Below are 25179 nucleotides of genomic sequence, written 5' to 3' on the forward strand. Positions count from 1 at the left end.
CTTCCTGCTGTTTAGCAACATTTGAACAGTGTCATGGTATCTGGAATATTGCAGTCTATGGAGAAAGGTTAAGTGAGTATAATAAGGGTGGTTCTAAATTTTGTAATGGTTTTCAGGAGTTTACTGCACCTGATTGTACTCAAGCAAGGAAAACATAATTGTGTTGTGTTGTGTTACTGGTACGCTACTGTGTATTTTAATTGCAGATTATCCACGGAATTCGATTATCCAAGCTTTTCAAATCCCAAATTACTGCAGATAATCTAGAGTTTATTGTATTTCTTTTTCAAAGGTCTCAGCATCATGGACCCTTACTGCGCATAATCCTAAATACGATTTCTTTATTCTAACTCCTTTCTATTTGGTTTCCTTAAATCTAAGTGCAAATATCTTACAACAATACGGGTTGAACCTACAATAATGAAAATAACAGGTGCTGTTTAATTTCACCAATGGTACATTCTAAAACACTATCATTTAGTAGTTGTATCATCTATCTATCTATCTATCTATCTATCTATCTATCTATCTATCTATATCCGAATCCCGCTCCAGCTACTGCCGGGTCTAGGTGCTGACGAGTGCTCTCCATTTGGCTCAGTCCTCCCACCGGTTTTCTTCCTCCACTTGCTGCCAGGTCACACCTCTCCTTTCTACAGTTATTCTCACTCCCATTTTCCACCATGTTGTTGGGCGCCCTCTAGGTCTTTTCTCATCCATCTTTAGTTCTTCCATAATTCTGGGCAGTCTCTGCCCTTGCATCCTCTCAACATTCCCATACCATCTTAATCTCTTTCTTTCAATTTCTTCTCTCATACTTTCTTGTTTGAGGTCCTTTCTAATCTCTGCATTCCTTACTCTGTCCATTCTTGTTTTTTCTCTTAACTGCTCTGAGAAATTTCATTTCCCCTGCTTGCAGTCTGCTCCAGTCCCTTTCTGTCATTGTCCATGTTTCTCCACCATAGTTGACAATAGGGATATAATAATTCTTATACATAAGGAGTTTTGCCCTTTCTGAAACTTCCTTATTCCAAATCAGGTGTTTTATTGTTTGGTAGAAATTGCCTCCCTTCTGTAACCTCCTATTAATTTCGTTAGTTATTCTTCCATCCCTAGATATTTCACTCCCTAACTAAGAGAAGCTTTCTACCACTTTGAGGGGTTCTCCATTCAAGGTAATATTTCCGTTGATTCCTTTCTCTCTTCCAAATAAGATTACTTCACTCTTATCTTTATTTATTTTTGATCCATACCTTTTCATTATTTCCTTCCACGCATCAAGCTGTAACTGTACATCTACCTCTTTATCACCCCACATTACCATATCATCTGCAAAAATCATTTTTGTTTGTCTTTTTCTGTTGCTATATCTTTAACTGCCCTATTCATTCCCTCCATCACAACATTAAGAAGTGCAGGAGATAGAATACTTCCTTGCTTAAGTCCTTGTCTTACTTCGAAGTATACAGAGTTCCCCAATTGTGTCCTCTGTACATTGTCTTTATAACATTAATGTATCCATCTTCTATATCTATCTTCTGAATTTCTTCCCAGAGTCTTTCCCTGTCAACTGAGTCATATGCCTTTTCTATGTCTACAAAAACCATTATCACCCTTTTGTTATACTCCCAACTTTTTTCCATCAGTTGACGGATAGAAAATATTAGGTCAGTCGTGCTTCTTCCTTTCCTAGACCTATGCTGTTCTTCACTCAGCCCCTTTTCTATCTTTTCACTTATTCGATTTAGTAAAATTCTTTCAAAAATCTTGGCTGTATGACTCATAAGGGTTATTCCTCTGTAGTTTTTACAAAGTCTTTTATTGCCTTTCTTGAAGATGGAAACAATGTCTCCTGTTATCCAGTCGTCAGGTATTGTACTATTTCTCCACACACTTGATAGTACTCTATACAGCCATGCATTCCCACTGGACCTGCTGCTCTTATGTCCACTGATACTTCATCAGGTCCTGGGGCTTTCCCCCCATTCATCCTCTTCACAGCTTTTTCCATTTCTTCCCGCGTAATTTGTCCTAATTCTGCTTCTCAACTTCTCTCAGTTTCTCCATTATTTGTTGTTTCCTCATGTACCTGCTCCTCAGCATTTAACACCTTCTTAAAATGTTCTTTCCAGAGATCTTTTATATTACCTGGATCTTCAATAATGGTACCGTCCTCTGTTGCCATCTTCACTGGTACTTCAGTAGCCTTCCTTTTATTTTTAATAATTTTATAGAATATTTTCTTATTGCTCTTCACATCTTCTTTAAGTTTTTTTTTTTGTAAACTCTTCCCATGTCTTTTTCTTTGCTGTTTCCACTATTTCTTAGCACTTTTTCTTTTCCTCTATATATCTTTTATGGTTTTCATCATTTTTAGTTTTCCACCACTTTCTCCATGCTCCATTTTTTTTTCTAACTGCTTGGATTCTGGTATCATTCCACCAACTTGTCTGTCTTATTTTTTCCTTTCCAGATGTTCTGCCACATACTTTTTGTGCTGCTTCGACTAAGGTGTCTTTGAATAAACTCCATTCTTTTTCTATACCCCAGAAAACTTCTTTTGGAAATTTTTGTGTGATTAATTCTCTGTATTTCTCAGCACATTCACTCTCCTTCAGTTTCCAATCCCGTATCCTCATCACTTTCTTCTGTTTTCTATTTTTCACACACTGATTCCTTTTCCATTGTCGCACCAGTAATCTATGGTCTCCATCTGCACTCACACTTGGAATTACCTTCACATTTGTTACTTTCTCTCCCCATTCCCTATCTATTAAAATATAATCAATTACGCTCTTGGTTCTACCATCCCAACTGTATCCGGTGATAGCGTGACTTTATCTCTTCATAAACCAGCTGTTTGCTAATTTCATTCCATTCCTCTGGCACAAATCCAGGAGTCTTTCCCCTTCTTCATTTCTGCCTCCATATCCAAAACATCCCAATACCGCTCAAGTCCCTTTCTGTTTTTGCTACATCCCACTTGAGGTGCATAATTCTGGATTACTTTTAGTGTTTCTTTTTGGAATCTCAGGTTTAAGATTATGATCCTGTCTGATATATATCTCATATTTTCAATACAGCTTTGTACATTCTTATTGACCATCACTACCACACCATTTCTTCCAGACCTGTTATTCCCACTCCAGTACAGTTCTTCTCACCTTTTCCATTCCACTTTGTTTCGCTGAATCCCAATATATCTAACTTCCTCTCTGTTAGTACATCTGTCATTTCTTGCATTTTTCCATTGAGGGTTAATATATTAAGGGTGAAAATATTTAGGTCATTTTTTAGTCCAGTTGGTTTCATCTTCTTGTACTGATTAGTATCATCAGGTCTCCCATCATTTGCACCAGTACTTGAAGAAGCAGTGGGGTCAAATCCTGAGTGTTTCGTTCCGAGGCTCGTTTGTGTTTTGAAAGCAATATATGAAGACATTCCTACTGGCTTGCTAGGCCTAACGTAAGAAAGGATTTTCTGTTGGGGTTGTCTCCCTTAGCCTTTGGAGTTTCTCCTCCGCCACAAGGCAGTGGTTCCATTCTCATTTAATCCCCAGAAAGGAGGGTTGCCTCATCTGCCAGCTACGCCGTTCCGAAGTCTTCCTTCTCCGCCGTCGCTGCCATTAAGGTCTTCACCCGTAACTCTGGGCATGGGTTCCTTGTTATACCCCACAGGATTGGGTCCCTGCCTGAACTCAGCCATCCTAGCACTCCAGCCTACTGGAGTGTAGGATGCCCACCCCCGCGACGTGGACGCGCCAGACACGAATTACCCCAATGGAGGCATGGGGAAGGGGATCCTACCTCCCTGGAGTCCGGTTAATGACTGTGTATGGCGCCACAATCAAAGGGCAGCTGTATCATCTCGGTCCGAATTTATGGATTCAGATTTTTATTTTTTAGTTTTTTTTTCGTTTAAATGATGTACTCTCAGAACAGGATCATATCTGGAGAGGAGGTCTACCATATTTAAGGAATTTCCGCTCTGTTTCCCTTTTTGATATTCACGATAGCTGCATAAAACAATTTCACATAGAGCTAATGTCCTTGTCAATCCAGTATCTCTAGAAATTATAGCTTCATCTGGTCATGCCCTTCATCGAAAAGAGTGTTCGTAGTTTTGCCATGTTTCCACATGTTGTATTAATACAAGCACTTAAATGTGTAGTGCAAGTTTCGTGTACTTTAATAGTCTTGCTTAGACCCTGACAATCATTATTTTGTCGATCAAGCCATGCATTTTCTCCATATTAGAACAAGAAGCACGCTACATAGTGTGCTGCATCTAGAGCAGTGGAGCAGCATAGCCAGAATCGGCCAATTTTGTAACTTGTTTTAGTATAATTACAATATTAATCGCAGTTAAACGATGTTTTGGTCTTCGTATCTCAAGGGACAGGGCTGTGAGGCTTTCATGGCCTGCTATTTATAATTTTTTAGTTTAATTGCTTCATTACCTTGGAATCATCCACTGTCAGTGGTAAATTATGCATTTTTCTGGTTATCTTGAAGTTGAGAAGAACATTTTGTCAGTGGTGAATCGGCATCTATTACTGATGGTCCTTTTTCAAATGGTGTACCACCAGAATTTAAGCCCAATTCAATTTCACAGCTAGTATCGTGTCCTCTGTTAACTTGCAAGCTCTCATGATCTTCCTCCGTTTCGTTTTTGCAACTGCACTGACTTGCACTGACTCTGAAATCGTCAGACTGTAGTTTATGGGAGAAACTTTGACTATCTAGTATTCTGTTTTTAATGCAAAAGAAAACGAACGCGAAAGCTCGGAAGCACTGAGTGTATTAATTCAGTCATTGCAGAAAACCTGACATAGTTACTCATTGAAAATTTCTATAAGTCTTTTTTCTTTCTTTTGTTTAGCATCTCTAGAGTACTAACATCTCCACTCTCAAAACTCTTCCAGGCAATTTTTGATGATGACAGTGCTAACCCACAATAGTAGGGACAAACTTATAAGCAAACTACTTCGTAAGACTTATTAACAGTTTTCTTACTCATAGTTCAGGTTAAATGGTTAAACGAATAGTGTAACTATTCGTAGAAAAAGTTACAAATATGCGGATAGTGATTTACGGTGTACAGAGTTAACCAAACATGCGAGGTCCGTTCAAAAAATTCCGGAACTTTGTCCAAAAAATTTTTTCTATGCTTACCTTTTACTTATTGTGCATGGTCTGCTCCGAAATCCTCATTCCCAAATTAATACACCGCTCGCAACGCTGTTTCCGCTACCGGAAGCATTCTTCGTACGCCGTCTGACAATTTTCTTCTATATTTTCTATCGCTGAAAATCTTCATCCTTTCAACGGGGGTTTCAACTTTGTAAACAAAAAAATTCGCAGAGGCCAGGTCTATGGAGCACGGAGGTGAGGCAGCACAGTGATTTCGTTTTTTGTGCAACAGTTTTGCACGTACAGGGATGAATGTGAGGGGGCGTTATCGTGATGCAAGAGCCATGAATTTTCTCGCCACATTTCGGGCCGTTTCCTTCTCACATTATATCGCAGGCTTCGAAGCACGTCCTGACAGTACCATCGATTAACAGTTTGTCCCTGTGGCACGAATTAGTTATGAACGAGACCTTCAAAGTCAAAGAAAACTATCAACCTGCATCGGCCATTTGATCTGACCTGATGAGGTTTCTTTTGGTCTTGGAGAACCTTTCCCGACCCATTGTGAAGACTGAACCTTGATCTTAACATCATAACCGTAGACCCACGTCTCATCATCAATTACAGTTATCTTAAGGAACACCTCTTTCTCATTTGCGTGATCCGAAAGCTCTTCATTGTCTGCGGGGTAAAGGTCTTTCTGGTCTTGACTCATGAGCCGTGGGACGAACCTGGCGGCAACACGATGCACTCCAAGATGCTGTGTCAGAATTTCATGACATGATCCAACTGAAATGTTACGTTCTTTTGCACTCTCTCGGACAGTCAGCCTTCGATTGGCACGCGCAATTTTGTTGACGTTCCTGATATGAGCGTCGTCGGTCATTTTTAAACCGTGTGAACCATTCGTAACACCGAGTACGGCTTAAGCACCAATCACCGCAGGCTTCCTGCATCGTTTGGAGTGTCTCTTCTTGATGATGCTGTGGTGTACGGGAAAGTGTCGTCGTTGAGTGACTGTAGGAGGATACAAGATGACTTGGACAGGATTTGTGATTGATGTAAAGAATGGCAGCTAACTCTAAATTTAGGTAAATGTAAATTAATGCAGATGAATATGAAAAAGAATCCCGTAATGTTTGAATACTCCATTAGTAGTGTAGCGTTCGACACAGTCACGTCGATTAAATATTGGGGTGTAAAATTGCAGAGCGATGTGAAGTGGGACAAGCATGTAATGGCAGTTGTGGGGAAGGCGGATAGTCGTCTTCGGTTCAATGGTAGGATTTTGGGAAGACGTGGTTCATCTGTAAAGGAGACCGCTTATAAAACACTAATGCGATCTATTCTTGAGTACTGCTCGAGCGTTTGGGATCCCTATCAGGTCGGATTGAGGGACGACATAGAAGCAATTCAGAGGCGGGCTGCTAGATTTGTTACTGTTAGGTTTGATCATCCTGCGAGTGTTACGGAAATGATTCAGGAACTCGGGTGGGAGTCTCTACAGGAAAGGGGGAGTTCTTTTCGTGAATCGCTACTGAGGAAATTTAGAGAACCAGCATTTGAGGCTGACTGCAGTACAATTTTACTGCCGCCAACTTATATTTCGCGGAAAGACCAGAAAGATAAGATAAGAGAGATTAGGGCTCGTACAGAGGCATATAGGCAGTCATTTTTCCCTCGTTCTGTTTGGGAGTGGAACAGGGAGAAAAGATACTAGTTGTGGTACGAGGTACCCTCCGCCACGCACCGTATGGTGGATTGCGGAGTATGTATGCAGATGTCGATGGAGGTTTTTTAATCTGTGACGCAAAATTTAATGCGGTTTTTTAATCTGTCACGCAAAATTTAATGCGGACGCGTTGCTCCTCTAACTCTCTCATCTGGAAATTCGCAAACTGCACTACACAACGTTCTATTCGATACATCACTGAACAATAACTAATTAACATACGCGCAGTCACGCATTAAACACAGGGGTGTTCAGGGCTGTCAACGGCATTTCGTTCCACCACACCATTGGAGCGAAATTACGAATGTTCCGGAATTTTTTGAACAGGCCTCGTCTAACAAGAAATAAATCAAAACTATGCTCTCGTGGGTTAGCAGTTTCTTCCGCCGACGCTTTCAGTTGCTAGTAGCGGCGTCGTTTTTGAGGACTGACGCCACAGCTTTGCAAACTTGTTGACATCTAGTGCGTGCTGATTACTCAAAGGCGAGCCCCCCTGAGACTTGTCTGTGTACGTTGTGTTTGTGCCCGCAGCACTCCCAGCCGGTGGGTCCCCTGGGCGAGTACAACGCGACGCAGTTCGCGCCACCCTGCCCGCCCGCCTTCAGCTGGTCCAACGACTGGTTCACCGACCCCGACCCGGAAGTTCTCGCCAACCTGCGGCATCCCGCAGAGGACGAAGACCAAGAGGACTGCCTCTTCCTCAACGTCTTCACGCCCACGGTGAGTGCGCCGCTGTTTGCGAACAAACCCGCCTGCAGGCTTTGTAGCAAACTAGTCGAAAACAAAAACGTACAGCCCGAAGAAATGGTCCACGTGAACAAAGTTCCAGGTAGCACACTATATCACACGATCGCGCACCTACTGCTATTTGCACCAAGGCTGATACTTCACAGAACTGCAGAACTGCTGAAGCGTCTTAACAAATCTCTATTTGCAATGCGAATTGTGGCAGACTTAGGGGATATAAAAATGAAAAAGCTGGCATACTGTGCTTACTTTCATTCCATAAAGTCATATGGGATTATTTTTTTGGGGCAATTCATCAAGGCCGGGCGGTTCTAGGCGCTACAGTCTGTTCCGCGCGACCGCTGCTGTCGCAGGTTCGAATCCTGCCTCGTGCAAGGATGTGTGTGGTGTCCTTAGGTTAGTTAGGTTTAAGTAGTTCTAAGTTGAAGTGGACTGATGACCTTTGAAGTTACGTCCCATAGTGCTCAGAGCCATTTGAACCAATTCATCAAGCCAAGCTAAAGTTTTCCGGGCACAAAAACGTGGAGTAAGAGTTATATGTGGTGTGAACTCAAGAACATCCTGCAGAAGCCTGTTAGGGAACTAGGGATACTAACTACTGCTTCCCAATATTTATATTCCTTAATGAAATTTGTCATTAAAAATATATCACTTTTTCAAACCAACAGCTCAATTTATGGAATCAATACTAGAAATAAGAATAACCTACACATGGATTTAAAGTCACTTAGTCTTGTACAAAAAGGTGTGCATTATTCAGGAACACACAAAAGATGGTTCAAATGGCTCTGAGCACTATGGGACTTAACATCTGAGGTCATGAGTCTCCTAGAACTTAGAAATACTTAAACGTAACTAACCTAAGGACATCACACATATCCATGCCCGAGGCAGGATTCGAACCTGCACCGTAGCGGTCGCGCTGTTCCAGACTGTAGCGCCTAGAACCGCTCTGCCACTCCGGCCGGCCAGGAACACACATTTTCCATAAATTGTCAGCCGGCATAAAAACCTTAACAACCAATGAAATTCTGTTTAAGAGAAGGATTTATTGGTGGCCAACTCCTTCTACTCCATTAATGAATTTCTCAGTAGAACCAACGGATAACTTCTGCACAATTTCAGTGCAGTAATGTGTTTATTGTAAACAAGTGTGTGTGTGTTTGTGAATGAGTGTGTGCGTGCGTGCGTGTGTGTGTGTGTGTGTGTGTGTGTGTGTGTGTGTGTGTGTGTGTGTGTGTGTGTGTGTGTGTAAGTACAATCTAACTTCTGCACCAGTTCAGTGCAGTAATGTGTTCATTGTAAATAAGTATTTAGTGGTTGTATTACACGTATATTATCTTATAAATAAATAAAAAACTTTTTTATTTTAAATTCAATACATTAGTATTTGTAAAATGATTCTTTCATACAGCGTTCATTAAAAATTACGACCATCCCACTTGGGATCTGTGGAATGGTACAGTAGCTTATTTGTTTGACTTGTAAATATTTGTCATGTATTGTTGTTTTTCTGACTTGTTCTACATCCTGGAGGACCTCCTCACTACGGATCAATTGGAATGAAAGTAAATCTAATCTACTCTTCCAAATGTAACCAGTTAAGAGTCCGGGCTTACGCTATCCGTCCTCATCCGAAGAGAAACTTATTAAACGAATTTATTTTTGTTTTCTTATTCAACGCCATCAGATTACGGGCTTCAGGCACTCTCTTTCATCAGAGCGGGGTTTTACATGTACTGTGTGCTTTACATCATAGTTACTTAAGAACTGACAATAACTGTAATATAACAAACATTTTTTTTTAGTTTACTCATTTTGAGCCGCAAGGGACGATCTCTGATGACAGATTAGAGAAGATAAACTTGTTTGCCAAGATCGCTAATAATAACTTTTATTCTACAAAACCGGTTTCGGTAATCAATGTCACCATCTTCAGAGCTCGACATGCAGGATATTACATATTGACTGAAATAGCAGTAAGAGGCTTGCGAATGTAGACTTTCGCAGTATGTGCCGCTGATGAAAAGTTCTCGGGTTTGCAGACGGGTGACAGTCTTATAAAACTGCGATGGTGGTCGGAAGACGGCTTCTGGATGGAACATGAGAACCGTCTTCCGATCACCGTCGAAGACGAAAGGGTGGTTTGGCTCTGTGAAGGAACCATTTAAACTCAAGATACGAGGAAGTATTTACAGCATCACCTGCGAATGCAATCAACAGTACATTGGACAAATGTAGTGATGTATACTTAAGAGCCAGAGAAACTGGTACACCTGCCTAAAGTCGTGTAGGGGCACGCGAGCACGCAGAAGTGCCGCAACACGACGTTGCATGGACTCGACGTCTGAAGTATTTCAAAACGCATGTCTATATCAGTTTCTTTGGCGCTTCAGTGTATTTCTAAACGCTGCGAGGAACATATCATGCATATGAGACTGGAACAGACGGAGAAATCGCCGATACCAAAAATCAGCATCAAGGAAGACCAAACATTTGAATTCGAGAACACCAAGGTGATCTTCCGAGCAGCCAACTACTGGGAGACGTCATAAAATAGTCCATCGAAATTTGTATTCACGAAAATCTTATAAACAGAGACGAAGGATACCAGCTGAGTGGGTCCTGGAATCCAGCGAAAGTGGCAATTCAAATAGTTTAAATGGCTCTGAGCACTATGAGACTTAACATCTATGGCCATCAGTCCCCTAGAACTTAGAACTACTTAAACCTAAGTAACCTAAGGACAACACACAACATCCAGCCATCACGAGGCAGAGAAAATCCCTGACCCCGCCGGGAATCGAACCCGGGAACCCGGGCGCGGGAAGCGAGAGCGCTACCCGCACGACCACGAGATGCGGGCAAAGTGGCAATTCGTTCGAAAAAAATGGCACTGAGCACAATGGGACTTAACTTCTGAGGTCATCAGTCCCCTAGAACTTAGAACTTCTTCACCCTAACTAACCTAAGGACATCACACACATCCATGCTCGAGGCAGGATTCGAACCTGCGACCTATCGGTCGCGTGGTACCAGACTGTAGCTCATAGAACCGCTCGTCCACCCCGACCGGCTAATTGGTTCGAAACCCACTCACTACCGTCCTATCGCGAGACAGGGCCGGAATGCTCTGACAGAGATGCGAAAGGAGTGCCCGCAAACCCTACCACCGCAGCCTCACCCCCTCCCCTCCTACCGGCTCACCGGAATCGGGTGGAGGGGGGCACACCGCAGTGTAAGTAGGACGGCATCTGGCAAAATTTCGACACTTCGCCAGAAGCTGATGAGTATGTCACTCGTCAAAACGTCGCGGTTTTATAATACTGCCACGCTGCTGGAAACCCGAGAGCTTTTCATCAGCAGTAAGAGTAGTCTTTCTCATGGACTAGCAGATACGAAACTCTTACGGCATAAGACAGATGTATGTAATGAAAAACTGTGTACATAATTGTTTTAATGTTGACATGCCGATACATCAGTGGTCTAGTTTGTTACGTCGCTGCCAGTTCACGACAAACAGTATTCTTACAGCTATTTTAAGATAGATGCAATACTCTGACTGTCGAGATATGAAGACGGTAACACTGCTTACCGAAACCGGTTATCGAGAATAAAGGTTCAGGTATCTTGGCTTTAAAGAAACTGCAGAAAAAGTCGGTCTCCAAACATTTCTCGAAAAGACAGAGTACGTGACCTGTAAAAAAATAAAATAAATAAAATAAAACTCGGCGAAACCATTCTGGAAAATGAAATCGAAACAAAAGCAAACGAAATTGGGTGCCAAAAGCTGGAAACTGCAATCCGACCTACCGAGAATATCCACAATGAGAAACAGTAATTAAACCAGAATGCCTCTACGGATCTGAAGAACTTACTTTGAAGAGGAAAACAGACATTGAAAACATTGAGGAAAACGAATGCAAAATCGTAAGACAAATATCAGGCCCAAAATTTGAACATGAACAAAAAAAAGAAAAGGTTCAAATGGCTCTGAGCACTATGGGACTTAACTTCTGAGGTCATCAGTCCCCTAGACCTTAGAACTACTTAAACCTAACTAACCTAAGTACATCACACACATCCATGCCCGAGCAGGATTCGAACTTGCGACCGTAGAGGTCGCGCGGTTCGAGACTGTAGCGCCTAGAACCGCTCGGCCACTTCGGCCGGCGAACATGAACAATACGGACAGAGAAGTAATCAGGAATACAAACAATACTCAAATGTTCACAGAGACGTTAGATTCTATGGGCGCAGTAAAAGAATGAACCCAGACAGATTCACAAAAGAAACAGTCAGTTCCTTTGACAAAAGTAGCAAACACGTTGAAATCAGTGGGCGTGATGAAAACTGATCTGAAATTGGCAGTAATTAGTCCAGTAAGTGTTCAAAATCGTGAATTCTTCATCTCCAGCATTTACACATTGCAAGTGACCAAAAATAAAAATCAAAGAACAGGACTGGAACGACTGAGTCTGAATGAAACAAGGTCGGGCCCAAAGGAAGCCAAATTCCCACCTCTATGTACTTTGCATAGTCGTGATTGACTTATTCGGAAACAAAAATATAATTTGCAGACTACTTTGCTATACCTTCTGAAAACGCGAAATCTGCTGGAAAGAAATTAATCTTTTAGAAGAAATACCCAGTAGGACCGGTTTAAGAATTTGTGCATGTGAAAATCAGTTTATTTACAAACATTCAAATTGCACCGAAATTGATGATACAGATATTGAGCAAATTGAAAACGGTAAACAATTAAAATATCTTTGGGATATAATCCAAGAAAATGATTTGGAAAAAGCTGGTGTAGAGGAAAAGATACGCAAAACGGGACGGCATAACCAAAGACCCCTACAAAAAATGCATGTCTAAAAATGTAAATATAAGGTATTAAAATACAGCAGTGAAGCCAGAATGTCTATATGCAGGTGAATGTCTAATATTTAATTATAGTTTAGATACATTAGAAATACTAGACAAGCGGATCATTAGGATAATATTAGGCCCACGAAAAACTATCGAAGGTTGGAGATTAAGTACTAATGATGAAATTTATAGAAACATTGAAAACATATCAGAAGTAATGAGAAAAAGAAGATTGGTATTTTTTCGATATTTATATCAAATGCAAGAAAGCATATTAAATAAAAAGATCTTCGAGTATTTGTGAGATAAGAAGTAAACAATTTGAAGCTGTGAAGGAAAAAAAGTATTTAGAAAAAGAAAAATATAAAAGCTGAAGAAACGACTGACAGAGAAGGGTTAGGAAAGAAGTGTTAAATATGGTTGCATTCCCAGGTAGAAGAGAGAAAGAAATTGGTATGAAGTAGTCAGAAGGCGGAAAGAAAAAGAATTAGTGAGCAGATGAAAGTGTACTGGATGAAAAAAAGTGGCCAGGGCTAGTAGGACTCGCGCTCTTAGTGTTCCGTACAAATTTGATAACGTATACAGACAGGTCATCCATGCTAGGAATCTAGAATCTCCGGGAGTTTTGCCTGTTATCGACATTGATACTGGCAAGATAGTGGTCACGGGGATTCCAAGACTTTAGAGAATGTTTTCATTTCAGTTAGAAGTCGGATGACAAGCGACCAAAAATGTTTTCCTTATTATATACACAGATAAACAGTTTTCGGATTTTTCCCTTCACTTTTACTCTGAAAGCTTGCTGCTTGCCACATTTAATGATTCCAAGTCAACGGGAAGTATCCTACAGGTTTTGATAAGCGATTTTCGCGTTTCAAAATACGCGAAATAAATGGCCGTATGTTTTGACAGTAGTGACTTAGAAGCTTCAAATTTTTACGTCGCCAGAGGGCCCTAGTATATGACAAGAACTGCAATTTGACACGTCTACCCGTCACTGAAAAATGGGTTTTACTTCACATACAACAAAGTTTGCCCCGTTTCTACCGACTAGGGTACGGAACGCTAAAAAGACAACTACGAACAAAAAACTGAGATTGGCACGTGGTCCCTAGTTTGCTCATCCGAGAAGGGAAAAAATAATAATATTATTATTGACACAGCACATGCAAAATGCATTTATATGTATGCAAAAGTCATATTTTCTGGGAGTGAGAGAATTTAGGTAGACTGCACCAGTTGGGGGCTTTCAGAAATGGGAAGATCTGCTTCGAGAGAAGGATACTCAGTTAGAACCAGAACAAAGGTAGACACTGTTGTTTTAGGAGAAGTGACATTAACTGTCTTCTGAAACGTTCTCTGATATAATGAGGGCAGCCATTTCAGAGTCGAGTTCCTGCTACTGAAACGACTTTCGAGAAAGTGACTGAGTGCTGGAGTACTACAGGAAGGACTTTGCTCTGATGAGAATGAATGCTTCTGCTGGTTTTTTTTTTTTTTTTTTTTCAGAGAACAGCGTTAAGGTCGAGGAGAAATTTGAGGGACTGTATACGTTGATTAACACCGCAGAGGAGACAGAGAGTATGTAAAGCTTTGCGTTTGTTTTACGTAGCCTGGATAACTGTGCGTAAAATTGTGAAATATAATCAAAAAGTCATACGTTACAGCTATGTCGAACGCAAGCGTACATCACCAGTTCCAGGAGCCATGAGCTTCCGTCAAACTAGCTTACAGTGTTATATTACTCTAATGAACAATCTAAACTACAAACGTTTGCACAAATTTCCTTTTCAGGTCAAAAGGGAAGAAATTTTTATATTTTGGTAGGGCACGGAGGGAGCTGGCGGCTTCTGGCACGCTGCAGCTATATGCTCAGTCCATTTTAGCTTTTCATCTATGGTGACTTCTAGAGAAACTGATATTTGTCCCATTTAGGATTAAGGATGGTAGGAAGTCCCGATATTTCGGGCTAATGAGCCTAGAATGTTCGACCAGACCTGTCTGGCTTTCGGACGGATTGAGCTTTACCCTTATATTCTGTGCTCATTCTGGTAGTGTACACAGGTTACAATGAAATTCGAGATAGCTATCTTCAAGTTAAAAACAGTTTTACATGAGGGTATAGCTGGAGGTCGTCAATATACATGTGGTATTTGCAAGTTTCATGTAGTACCATCACCAATGTGTTATTTACCAGATGCAAATTTTGTTTAGGTTGCCGAGGATGCGAACAGTGCAGTGAATTAAATGTAGTTTTAGGAAGAGCTGTTACATCTATATCAACATCATACTCCGGCGGAGGGTACTTTCTGATCTCTCCAATCCTGTCCCACTCGCGAATAGTGCATTGGAAGAGTGATTGTCGGTTAAGCCTCTGTATTGGCTCTAATTTTTCGAATTTTTCCTCGTGGTCAATACGCGAGATGTATTTGGGGGTACGCAATATATTGCCCGACTCCTCCTGAAAAGTGCTGTCCCGAAATTGAAATAGTAAATCTCTCCTTGATGCACAACGCCTCCCTTGTAACGTCTGCCAGTGGAGTTTGTTAAGCATCTCCGTAACGCTCTCTCTCCAGCTAAACGATCCCGTGACGAAGCGCGCCGCTCTTCGTTGGATCTTCTCTATCTCATCCATCAGTCCTATCTGACAGGGATCCCAAATGGATGAACAATACTGAAGAATCGAGCGAACAAGCGCCTTATAAGCCACTTATTTCGTGGATGAGTTACAGTTCCTAAAGATTCTTCCGATGAATCTGAGTCTGCCGTCTGCTTTTCCCACTATCTGTTTTATGTGGTCACTCCACTTAAGGCCGCTCTGGATAGTTACGCCTAGATATTTTACGGCAGACACTGTCTCCAGCTGTTTGTCATCAATAGTGTAGCTGTACACTAATGGATTTCTTTTCCTATGTATGCGCAATATGTTACATTTATTTACGTTCAGAGCCAACTGCCAGAGCCTGCACCATTCATCAATTCTCTGCAGGTCGTTTGAAAATTCTTACTATCTTCTGGCGCAACTACTTTGGTTTAGACAACTGCATCATCTGCGGATAGCCTTAAAGAGCGTCCGACGCTTTCTACTAGATCGTTTACTTACTCGTATATTGTAAACAGCAACAGTCCTATCACACTTCCCTGTGGTACTATGGATATTACCTTTACCTCTGTCGATTTAGTTCCACTAAGAGCGACGTGTAGAGTTATAATGCAAGAAAGTCTTGAATCCAATCGCAAGTCTGCTCCGATACTCCGTAAGTTCGTATTTTTTCATTAAATAGCAATGCGGGACGGCGCTAAAAGCCTTACTGAAATCAAGGAACACGGCATCAACCTGAACGCCATTGTCCACTGCGCTGTGGATGTCATGGAGGAACAGAGCGAGCTGAGTTTCGGAGGATCTCTGTTTCCGGAATCCGAGTTGATTTTTATAGAGGAGAAGTTCATTTTCCAAAAAGTCGTAATTCTTTCGCATAAAACATGTTACATAATTGTACAACAGATTGACGTCAACGATACAGGTCTACGAGGTGCATTCAAGTTCTAAGGCCTCCGATTTGTTTTCTCCGGACGGGAAAGAGATAGAAACATGCGCATTGATTTAAAATGAGGCCGCGTTAATTGTCAATACGTCCCAGAGATGGCGGCACTGTACGGCAGATGGAATTTTACCGCCAGCGGCGAGAATGAGAACTGTTTTAAATACTTAAAATGGCGACGTTTTCCTTACTTGAACAGCGTGCAGTCATTCGTTTTCTGAATTTGCATGTTCTGAAACCAATTGAAATTAATCGACAGTTGAAGGAGACATGTGGTGATGGAATTATGGGTGTGTCGAAAGTGCTTTAGTGGGTGCGACAGTTTAATGAAGGCAGAACATCGTGGACAACAAAGCAAAACAACCTCGGGCTCGCACAAGCCAGTCTGATGACATGATCGAGAAAGTGGAGAGAATTGTTTTGGGGGATCGCCGAATGACTGTTGAACAGATCGCCTCCAGAGTTGCCATTTCTGTGGGTTCTGTGCACACAATCCTGCATGACGACCTGAAAATGCGAAAAGTGTCATCCAGGTGGGTGCCACAAATGCTGACGGACGACCACACGGCTACCCGTGTGGCATGTTGCCAAGCAATGTTAACGCGCAACGACAGCATGAATGGGACTTTCTTTTCGTCGGTTGTGACAATGGATGAGACGTGGATGCCATTTTTCAATCCAGAAACAAAGCGCCAGTCAGCTCAATGGAAGCACACAGATTCACCGCCACAAAAAATTTCGGGTAACCGCCAGTGCTAAAAAATGATGGTGTCCATGTTCTGGGATAGCGAGGGCGTAATCCTTACCCATTGCGTTCCAAAGAGCACTACGGTAACAGGTGCATCCTAAGAAAATGTTTTGAAGAACAAATTCCTTCCTGCACTGCAACAAAAACGTCCGGGAAGGGCTGCGCGTGTGCTGTTTCACCAAGACAACGCACCCGCACGTCGAGCTAATGTTACGCAACAGTTTCTTCGTGATAACAACTTTGAAGTGATTCCTCATGCTCCCAACTCACCTGACCTGGCTTCTAGTGACTTTTGGCTTTTTCCAACAATGAAAGACACTCTCCGTGGCCGCTCATTCACCAGCCGTGCTGCTATTGCCTCAGCTATTTTCCAGCGGTCAAAACAGACTCCTAAAGAAGCCTTCGCCGCTGCCATGGAATCATGGCGTCAGCGTTGTGAAAAATGTGTACGTCTGCAGGGCGATTACGTCGAGAAGTAACGCCAGTTTCATCGATTTCGGGTGAGTAGTTAATTAGAAAAAAAATCGGAGGCCTTAGAACTTGAATGCACCCCGTATAGTTGTATTCATCTGTCTTAAGGGTTTTCTTAAAAACGAGAATGACCTGCGCTTTTCTAACACGACTATTAAACCATGGTGGATCTTTCCCATCCCTTAAAAGCTTACTGGAACATATTTGTCTAGGGCATATTGAACGATGCCTTTGAATTTTTTCCATTTATTCTCCACATCTTCGTCCTCATCACCGAATATTTGATGCTGCCTGCCGAGATATTCTGAAATTTGCAACTTAGGATTTCGTTGTCATTAACGTCTGGTTTCAACCAGCTTTCTGTTCCAATTTTACTATCTGTGCGTTATGACCTTCAGTAAGCGATACTAATACTGGGTGGGACCTTTCCTGGAACATCCTGCAGTCTGCAGTCTGATGTGCGAGGACCAAGCTTCTCTGAGGTCGCTATTGCTGATTTAACAGGCAAATCGTCTTTGATCCCAAGGGAGGGGTTGTCTAACCTAAAAAAGCCCCATGTGCACGCCACACATACTCCGCTACCCTAGTAGCCGCTTTCTGCGTATAGTGCACGCCTGACCGGTCAGATGTTGCGTACCAGAAGCCGCAGCGACGTCCGGGTCACCAGGGGATTCCAGTGGCACCAAAGGTGTCGCAGGTCTCATCACTGGCGCCCCAACGTCACCGCAACTAGTCAGAAACTTGTCTACGGTAGTCAACGCAGCTTCCAGCTGTTTACGGACAGCAACCAGCTCTCCATGTGTCCGCTCACAACAGGCACAGTCCCTAGCCATACCATACTATGGATAAAACAGATATAAGGTCTCAAATGGCGCTACTAAGTTTGAAAGTATACCAAATGAGAATAAAGTAAGACTAAAAGTTGCTGTGCGGATTTCTCACTATACTCTGAGACCGCAAGCTTTTAACCAGAAATAAATTTCTCTACTGAAGTGGATGTATTTACATATATCTGTTATTGGAAATCCTGTTTACCGAAAAAGTTACCGCACGAGATAAATATTCCAACTAGAATGCACTGATTTAAACTGTGTGCTGTCTAGTAGCACAAAATTAGAACTTAGTGGCGTGGCGCAATTTCTGACGACGGGAAAATTTACGCTAGGAAGCCGTCCTACACTGGTATTCACAAAACTTACGAAAAAACAAAATCTATATTAGTTTTCTAACCACTAGTCTACACAGTAAAATACACACGTATGGTTCACTTCTTTGCAGAAGCACGTCAAACAAACAAAGACTAAATTAATTTACAGTTTATAAAAATGAGCGTTTGGCGACGGTGGCCGGGAGGCCCCTTGCGGAGCAGGTCCGACCGCCTAGGAGAATGTCTTATTACATTCGACACCACATTGAGCGACCTGCGCGCGGGATGGTAATAAAATAATGATGAAGACAGCACAACACCCAGTCCCTGAACGGAGAAAATCCCCGACCCAGCCGGGAATCGAACCTGGGCCCGTAGGACGGCAATCCGTCACGCTGACCACTCACAAATTTTTTTTAAATCTCATTTTGTTCGTTTTCGTTCGTTGTATCTGCTCGGGGCGGACGTCACAAGACACCCGTTTCAGTTCGTCGTTGATCTTTTTTTTTTATTACAGAGGGCAGCTAACCCTCTGACCGAACACGCTGAGTTACCGTGCCGTCTATATCGGGGCGGACATTTACAGTTTATCAGCAAGTGCTGCTCCTGCTCTGCTTCGCGTCCTCTCGGCTCGGCGTGCTTAAAATCCGAGAACGAGCTGCTTGACAGTCTTAAATTTATGAAATGAAATTAAAATTTGATAGTACATTGTGTCCAAAAAGCACACGGCCGCGCTCCTGATTCTCCTAAATGCGACTGTTGTAAGACACTGGTTATGTAGACGGAATAACCTGGTAAACTTTGTTGTCTTTCATTCTGTAACGTCGTACGGTACCACATTTTGGGATCTCTTCCCAAGTCAGGTTTAAGTTTTACGTATCCAAGAGCGTGTAATGCGAATTATTTGGGTATAAAATTAAAGAAAAAGTCTTGCAAAGGTCTTTTCAGGGAATTACGTGTAATAACTGTTGATCCGTAGTGTTTAGTCCTTGATGAAATTGATCAGAGGTAGTACATGTCTCTTTCAAATCAATAGCTCAGTTTATGACATACTAGTAACAAGAACGATCTTCATGAAGGCCAAAGTCTCTCAATTTGCTTTAGAAAAAATGCAGAAACATACATTTTCGATGGATTTCAAGCATTGATAAAAGGTTTAGCTTTAAAGAAGATACACATTAGACGGAGCCGAAAGGATTTTTTGGTGACCAAATCCTACTACACTGGTGGATTTATTCGAAGGATCGGCTAGTATTTATTGTTATACATATCGCATGAAAGGAATGTTATGTAATACGAGAAATAGATCCCTCATAACTGATTTTGGTAGATCTTCAGAGCACTGATGCAATTGGTTTGTGTATATATTACATTTCCCACTTCCTAGACAAAAATGTCAGTTACGAACTTTGAAAGACACTTAGTATATTATTCTTTAAATATGTTATTTCGGTTATGTAACACGTTCTGCATCATTAACGACCTTAGCTACATACTTAGTAGCGTACCTAATATGATCTAATATAATATACAGAAAAATTGTCTCATACAACAAGTTTAATACAAGGGGTATCTTTAAGGTCCGACAGGCGCGAAATTAAAACCACAGTGAAAACACAATGAAGCTTTCGCAGACGTGTTACACAGTGCCCCTAGTATGCCTGTCGATTGCGTTATGTCTCATTCTTCAATTCTGAGCCCAGAGTCAGCATGTAAAGGTGCCCAGAACAACAGAGTCGCCTGCCAATTGTGAAGTGCGTGCTGTCATTTTACATTGAAGAACCAAAGAAATTGGTACACCTGCCACTATCATGTAGGGCCCCCACAGGCATGCAGAAGTCCGCAACACGACATGGTATGGACTTGACTAATGTCTGAAGTAGTTCTGGAGCGAAATGACACCATGAATCCTGCAAGGCTGTCCATAAAACCGTAATAGTACTAGGGGTGGAGAACTCTTCTGAACAGCACATTACAAGGCAACAATCAATAACGTCCATATCTGGGGAGTTTGGTGGCCATCGGAAGTGTTCAAACTCAGAAGAGTATTCCCAGAGCCAGTCTGTAGCAATTCTGGACGTGTGGGGTGTCACATGGTCCTCTTGGAATTGCCCAGGTCCATCGGAATGCACAATGTACATTAATGGATGCAGGTGATCAGACAGGGTGCTTACGTACGTGGCACTTGTCAGAGTTGTATCTAGACGAATCAGGGGCCCCTTATCACTCCAACTGCACACGCCCCACACCCTTACAGAGCCTCCACATGCAGAGTACATGGATTCATGAGGTTGTCTCCATACCTGTACACGTCCATCCGCTCCATACAATTTGAAACGAGACTCGTCCGACCACACAACATGTTTCCAGTCATCATCAGTCGAATGTCCGTGTTGACGGACCCAGGCGAGGCGTAAAGCTTTGTATCATGCAGTCATAAAGGGTACACGAGTGGCCATTCGGCTCCGGAAGCCCATATCGATGATATTTCGTTGAATGGTTCGCACACTGACACTTGTTGATCGCTCAGCATTGAAATCTGCAGCCCTTGTGTCACATTGAACGAGTTTCTTCAGTCGTCTTTGGTCCCGTTCTTGCAGGATCTTTTTCCAGCTGCAGCATTGTCGGAGATTTTATGTTTTAATGGATTCCTGATACTTATGGTACAATCGTGAATGGTCGTACGAGAAAATCTCCACTTCATCGCTACCTCAGAGATGCTGTGTCCCATCGCTCGTGCGCCAACTGTAACACCACGTTCAAACTCACTTAAATCTTGATAACCTGTCATTGTAGCAACAGTAACCGATCTAACAACTGCGGCAGACACATTTCTTATACAAGCGTTGCCGAGCACTGCACTGTATTTTCCCGTTTAGATATCTCTCTATTTGAATACGCATGCCTATACCAGTTTCTTCGTGCTCATGGGTTCCGCCTGATTTCAGGCAGCCCACAAAACGTAAGTATCATGCGGGACTGCGAACTGCGGCAGGAACTTTGCCCGCTTCATGAACATCTCTTCATCGCGCTTTAGTCAGGGAAGGAAGCGAGCGTCAAACGATTATCTTGTTCAGCAAGTGGATCCAGGCAGTTTGAGAAAATAGTCTACAAAGGGCAATTCAGAACAAGCGAAGCGAAATGTTGTCATCAGGCATTGTCCTTCATCATGACAATGCTCGACTGCACACTGCAGCTGCAACAAGGACGCTCCTGCAGCATTATCAATGGGGAGTGTTTGCTCACCTACCAATACACACACATGAACCATCGGCAATGACAACGGTATTCTGGCGCGGACAACGAGCTGCAGGTTAGCATGGAGAATTAGCGAAAAACGAGGATATTACACTACTGGACATTAAAATTGCTACACCAAGAAGAAATGCAGATGATAAACGGGTATTCATTGGACAAATAGATTATACTTGAACTGACATGTGATTACATTTTCATGCAATTTGGGTGCACAGATCCTGAGAAATCAGTACCCAGAACAACCACCACTGGCCCTAATAACGGCCTTAATACGCCTGGGCATTGAGTCAAACAGAGCTTGGATGGCGCGTACAGGTACAGCTGCCCACGCAGTTTCAACACGGTACCACAGTTCATCAACAGCAGTGACTAGCGGATTGTAACGAACCAGCTGCTCGGCCACCATTGACCAGACGTTTTCAATTGGTGAGAGAGCTGTAGAATATGATGGACAGGGCAGCAGTCGAAATTTTTTGTATCCAGAAAGACCCGTACAGGACCTGCAACACTCGGTCGTGCATTATACTGCTAAAATGCAGGATTTCGCAGGGATCGAATGAAGGGTAGAGCCACGGGTCTTAACACCTCTGAAATGTTCACTGTTCAAAGTGCCGCCAATGCGAACAAGAGGTGACCGAGACGTGTAATCAATGGCACCCCATACCACCACGCCGGGCGATACGCCAGTATGGCGATGACGAATACACGCTTCCAATGTGCGTTCACCGCGATGACGACAAACACGGATGCGACCATCATGATTGCCGGCAGCGGTGGTCTCGCGGTTCTAGGCGCGCAGTCTGGAGCCGTGCGACTGCTACGGTCGCAGGTTCGAATCCTGTCTCGGGCATGGATGTGTGTGATGTCCTTAGGTTAGTTAGGTTTAAGTAGTTCTAAGTTCTAGGGGACTAATGACCACAGCAGTTGAGTCCCATAGTGCTCAGAGCCATTTGAACCAACCATCATGATGCTGTAAACAGAACCTGGATCCATCCGAAGAAATGACGTTTTGCCATTTTGTGCACCCAGGTTCGTCGTTGAGTATACCATCGCAGGCGCTCCTGTCTGTGATGCAGCGTAAAGAGTAACCGCAGCCATGGTCTCCGAGCTGATAGTCCATGCTGCCTCAAATGTCGTCGAACTGTTCGTGCAGATGGTTGTTGTGTTGCAAACGTCCCCATCTGTTGACTCAGGGATCGAGACGTGGCTGCACGATCCGTTACAGCCATGTGGATAAGATGCCTGTCATCTCGACTGCTAGTGATACGAGGCCGTTGGGATCCAGCACGGCGTTCCGTATTACGTTCCTCAACCCACCGATTCCATATTCTGCTAACGGTCATGCAATGTCGCGATTCGATAAACAGCAATCGCGATAGGCTACAATCTGACCTTTATGAAAGTCGGAAATCTGATGGTACGCATTTCTCCTCCTTACACGAGGCATCACAACAACGTTTCACCAGTAAACGCCGGTGAACTGCTGTTTGTGTATGAGAAATCGGCTGGAAACTTTCATCATGTCAGCACGCTGTAGGTGTCGCTACCGTCGCCAACCTTGTGACAATGTTCTGAACAGCTAATCATTTGAATATCACAGCATCTTCTTCCTGTCGGTTAAATTTCGTGTCTGTAGCACGTCATCTTCGTGGTGTAGTAATTTTAATGGCCAGTAGTGTATAAATTTGGTAGAACGGTATGATAAACGTCTAAGTAAGTGTAGCTAAATGTTACAAATAAAACACTTTTTGTTTTCACTGTGGTTTGCGTTTCGCGGCCGCTTGGACATAGGAAAAAAATAGCCTTTGTCTCTTGTAGAGCTAGAAAGCAGTTCGTGCAGAGAGACAACAACAGATTTATCAGTGTTACACCCTACGTCGACGTGTTTACAAATTTGGGAAATGGATATTGTCACTTAGGTTGACGAGTCGACGAGCTATCCCATTATGCGTCACATCGCAATCAGTGGATGCCGGGTTTTGTTAAAGCGTTGTCTAGAAAAACTGGCATACATCTTGGAGAGCACATTGGGCAAAGCCAGACGTGTGTGCACAACTGTTGCCTGCTAGAAACAACACATCCTCCTGAAGCACTGAAAACGGCAATTGAATGAATTCAGCCATGTTCCGGGTGCACCCTGCAGTATTTAGTGTACTTGCAACAAACTTCAGAGTTGTACAATCTACCACCGTGGTCTGTCTTAAGCCGGGTTTCGACAGGTGACGAAAGTGATGCCACGTGGTGGTATGACGGCTGACAAGTCACTGGCAGTGGCGCTGCTGTTTCCGCACGGTCCTGTCATTATTCAGTATGGCCCTAGCTGGTATTATATTTACGGACACAGATACTGATATTGAGGTTATAGCATTAGAACCGAGCCCAGAATATAATATTAAGAAGAGAAAGCACAACAGTTGGATTTGGATGTGGACATTATACACAGATAACATAGTTGCATCGAACAGACTTATAAGGATTTTACATTCGTAAACGAAGACCCAGTCTTGAAACACTTTCGAGTAACAAAAGTCAGTTTCAAGTACTCGTAGGGCTGTGATTCGGGCTCTAAACTCTAATAAAAATCTAATACTTTTGAGAGGCAATCCTGGCCCTAGTGAAACTAGAAGTGATACTTCGATATTTGACATGTAACGATTACTTATCACCTTTCCAATACTTATACAACATTCTCAAAAGTAAAAATTCAAAGTTCTCTAGTAACGTGTTGGATACTATTTACGACGCCCTAAAGACTCATTTCACTCTTGCATCCCACGTCGGCTAAATACGACGAAATATTGAACTTCTTCTGTACTGAATTTTGGAGTTATGCTCTGTGCAAATCCACTAAAAGACATTGTAATTTAGTGGATTTCCTTAGCTAAACTCAATCTGAAATTATACTGCCAACGGGAAATTTGTTACTTCTTTTCTCAAATCCATTTGACAAGTGTTTAAGAGCATTAAATCTGCCAGTACTAGATTCTGAATATATTGCAAGCATTGCATTAATTATACCACTTCTCGAATTAAGAGATTTTCTGTGAAACTACAAATTACCTTTCATTAATTACTCAATAACACTTTCTTACCTATACACAAATTTCATCCATGCATCATGTAACAAAAACATGAATTCATGCAACAGAACATAAATTAACTACTATGTGCTCATAAAGATTTAATGTACAAAAGTTACACTTCCGGCCACTGTAGCACAACAAACTATACTAAAAACGAGGCATTTTTTAGGAATATTGAATGTGATGTCTCAATGAAACCGCATATTTCCGCAGTGTGGAAGTGTATGTACGAAAACTATCAAAAGCTTTGGAAGTGTTGAACTCAAGATGATGACAGTTTGTTTTTCTTCTGATTCTAATCGGTGGTGGGGGAAGAAAAGAGGCGGAACGAAGTTAAAGGGAGCTGTGGTTTGGTTAAAGCACTTATGTGTGCTAAAACCTTCTGCTGGCGTTGGTCTGGTCTCGGCGATGTACATACCACTCATTGTGTTACTACTCGTCACATAT

General features: G+C 42.4%; 1 protein-coding gene across 1 annotated transcript in view; it reads left to right on the plus strand.

The window, feature by feature from the left end:
* The window catches only part of LOC126279091 (cholinesterase 1-like), a 349591-nt gene that overhangs the window by 226351 nt on the left and 98061 nt on the right, over positions 1–25179 (plus strand). Inside the window, exon 3 of the mRNA XM_049979555.1 lies at positions 7396–7584. Coding sequence (XP_049835512.1) covers positions 7396–7584 — 189 coding nt within the window. The remainder of the gene's footprint in view (positions 1–7395; positions 7585–25179) is intronic.

This window comes from Schistocerca gregaria, chromosome 6 (genome assembly GCF_023897955.1).
Source record: "Schistocerca gregaria isolate iqSchGreg1 chromosome 6, iqSchGreg1.2, whole genome shotgun sequence".
NCBI classification, from domain to species: Eukaryota; Metazoa; Arthropoda; class Insecta; order Orthoptera; family Acrididae; genus Schistocerca; species Schistocerca gregaria.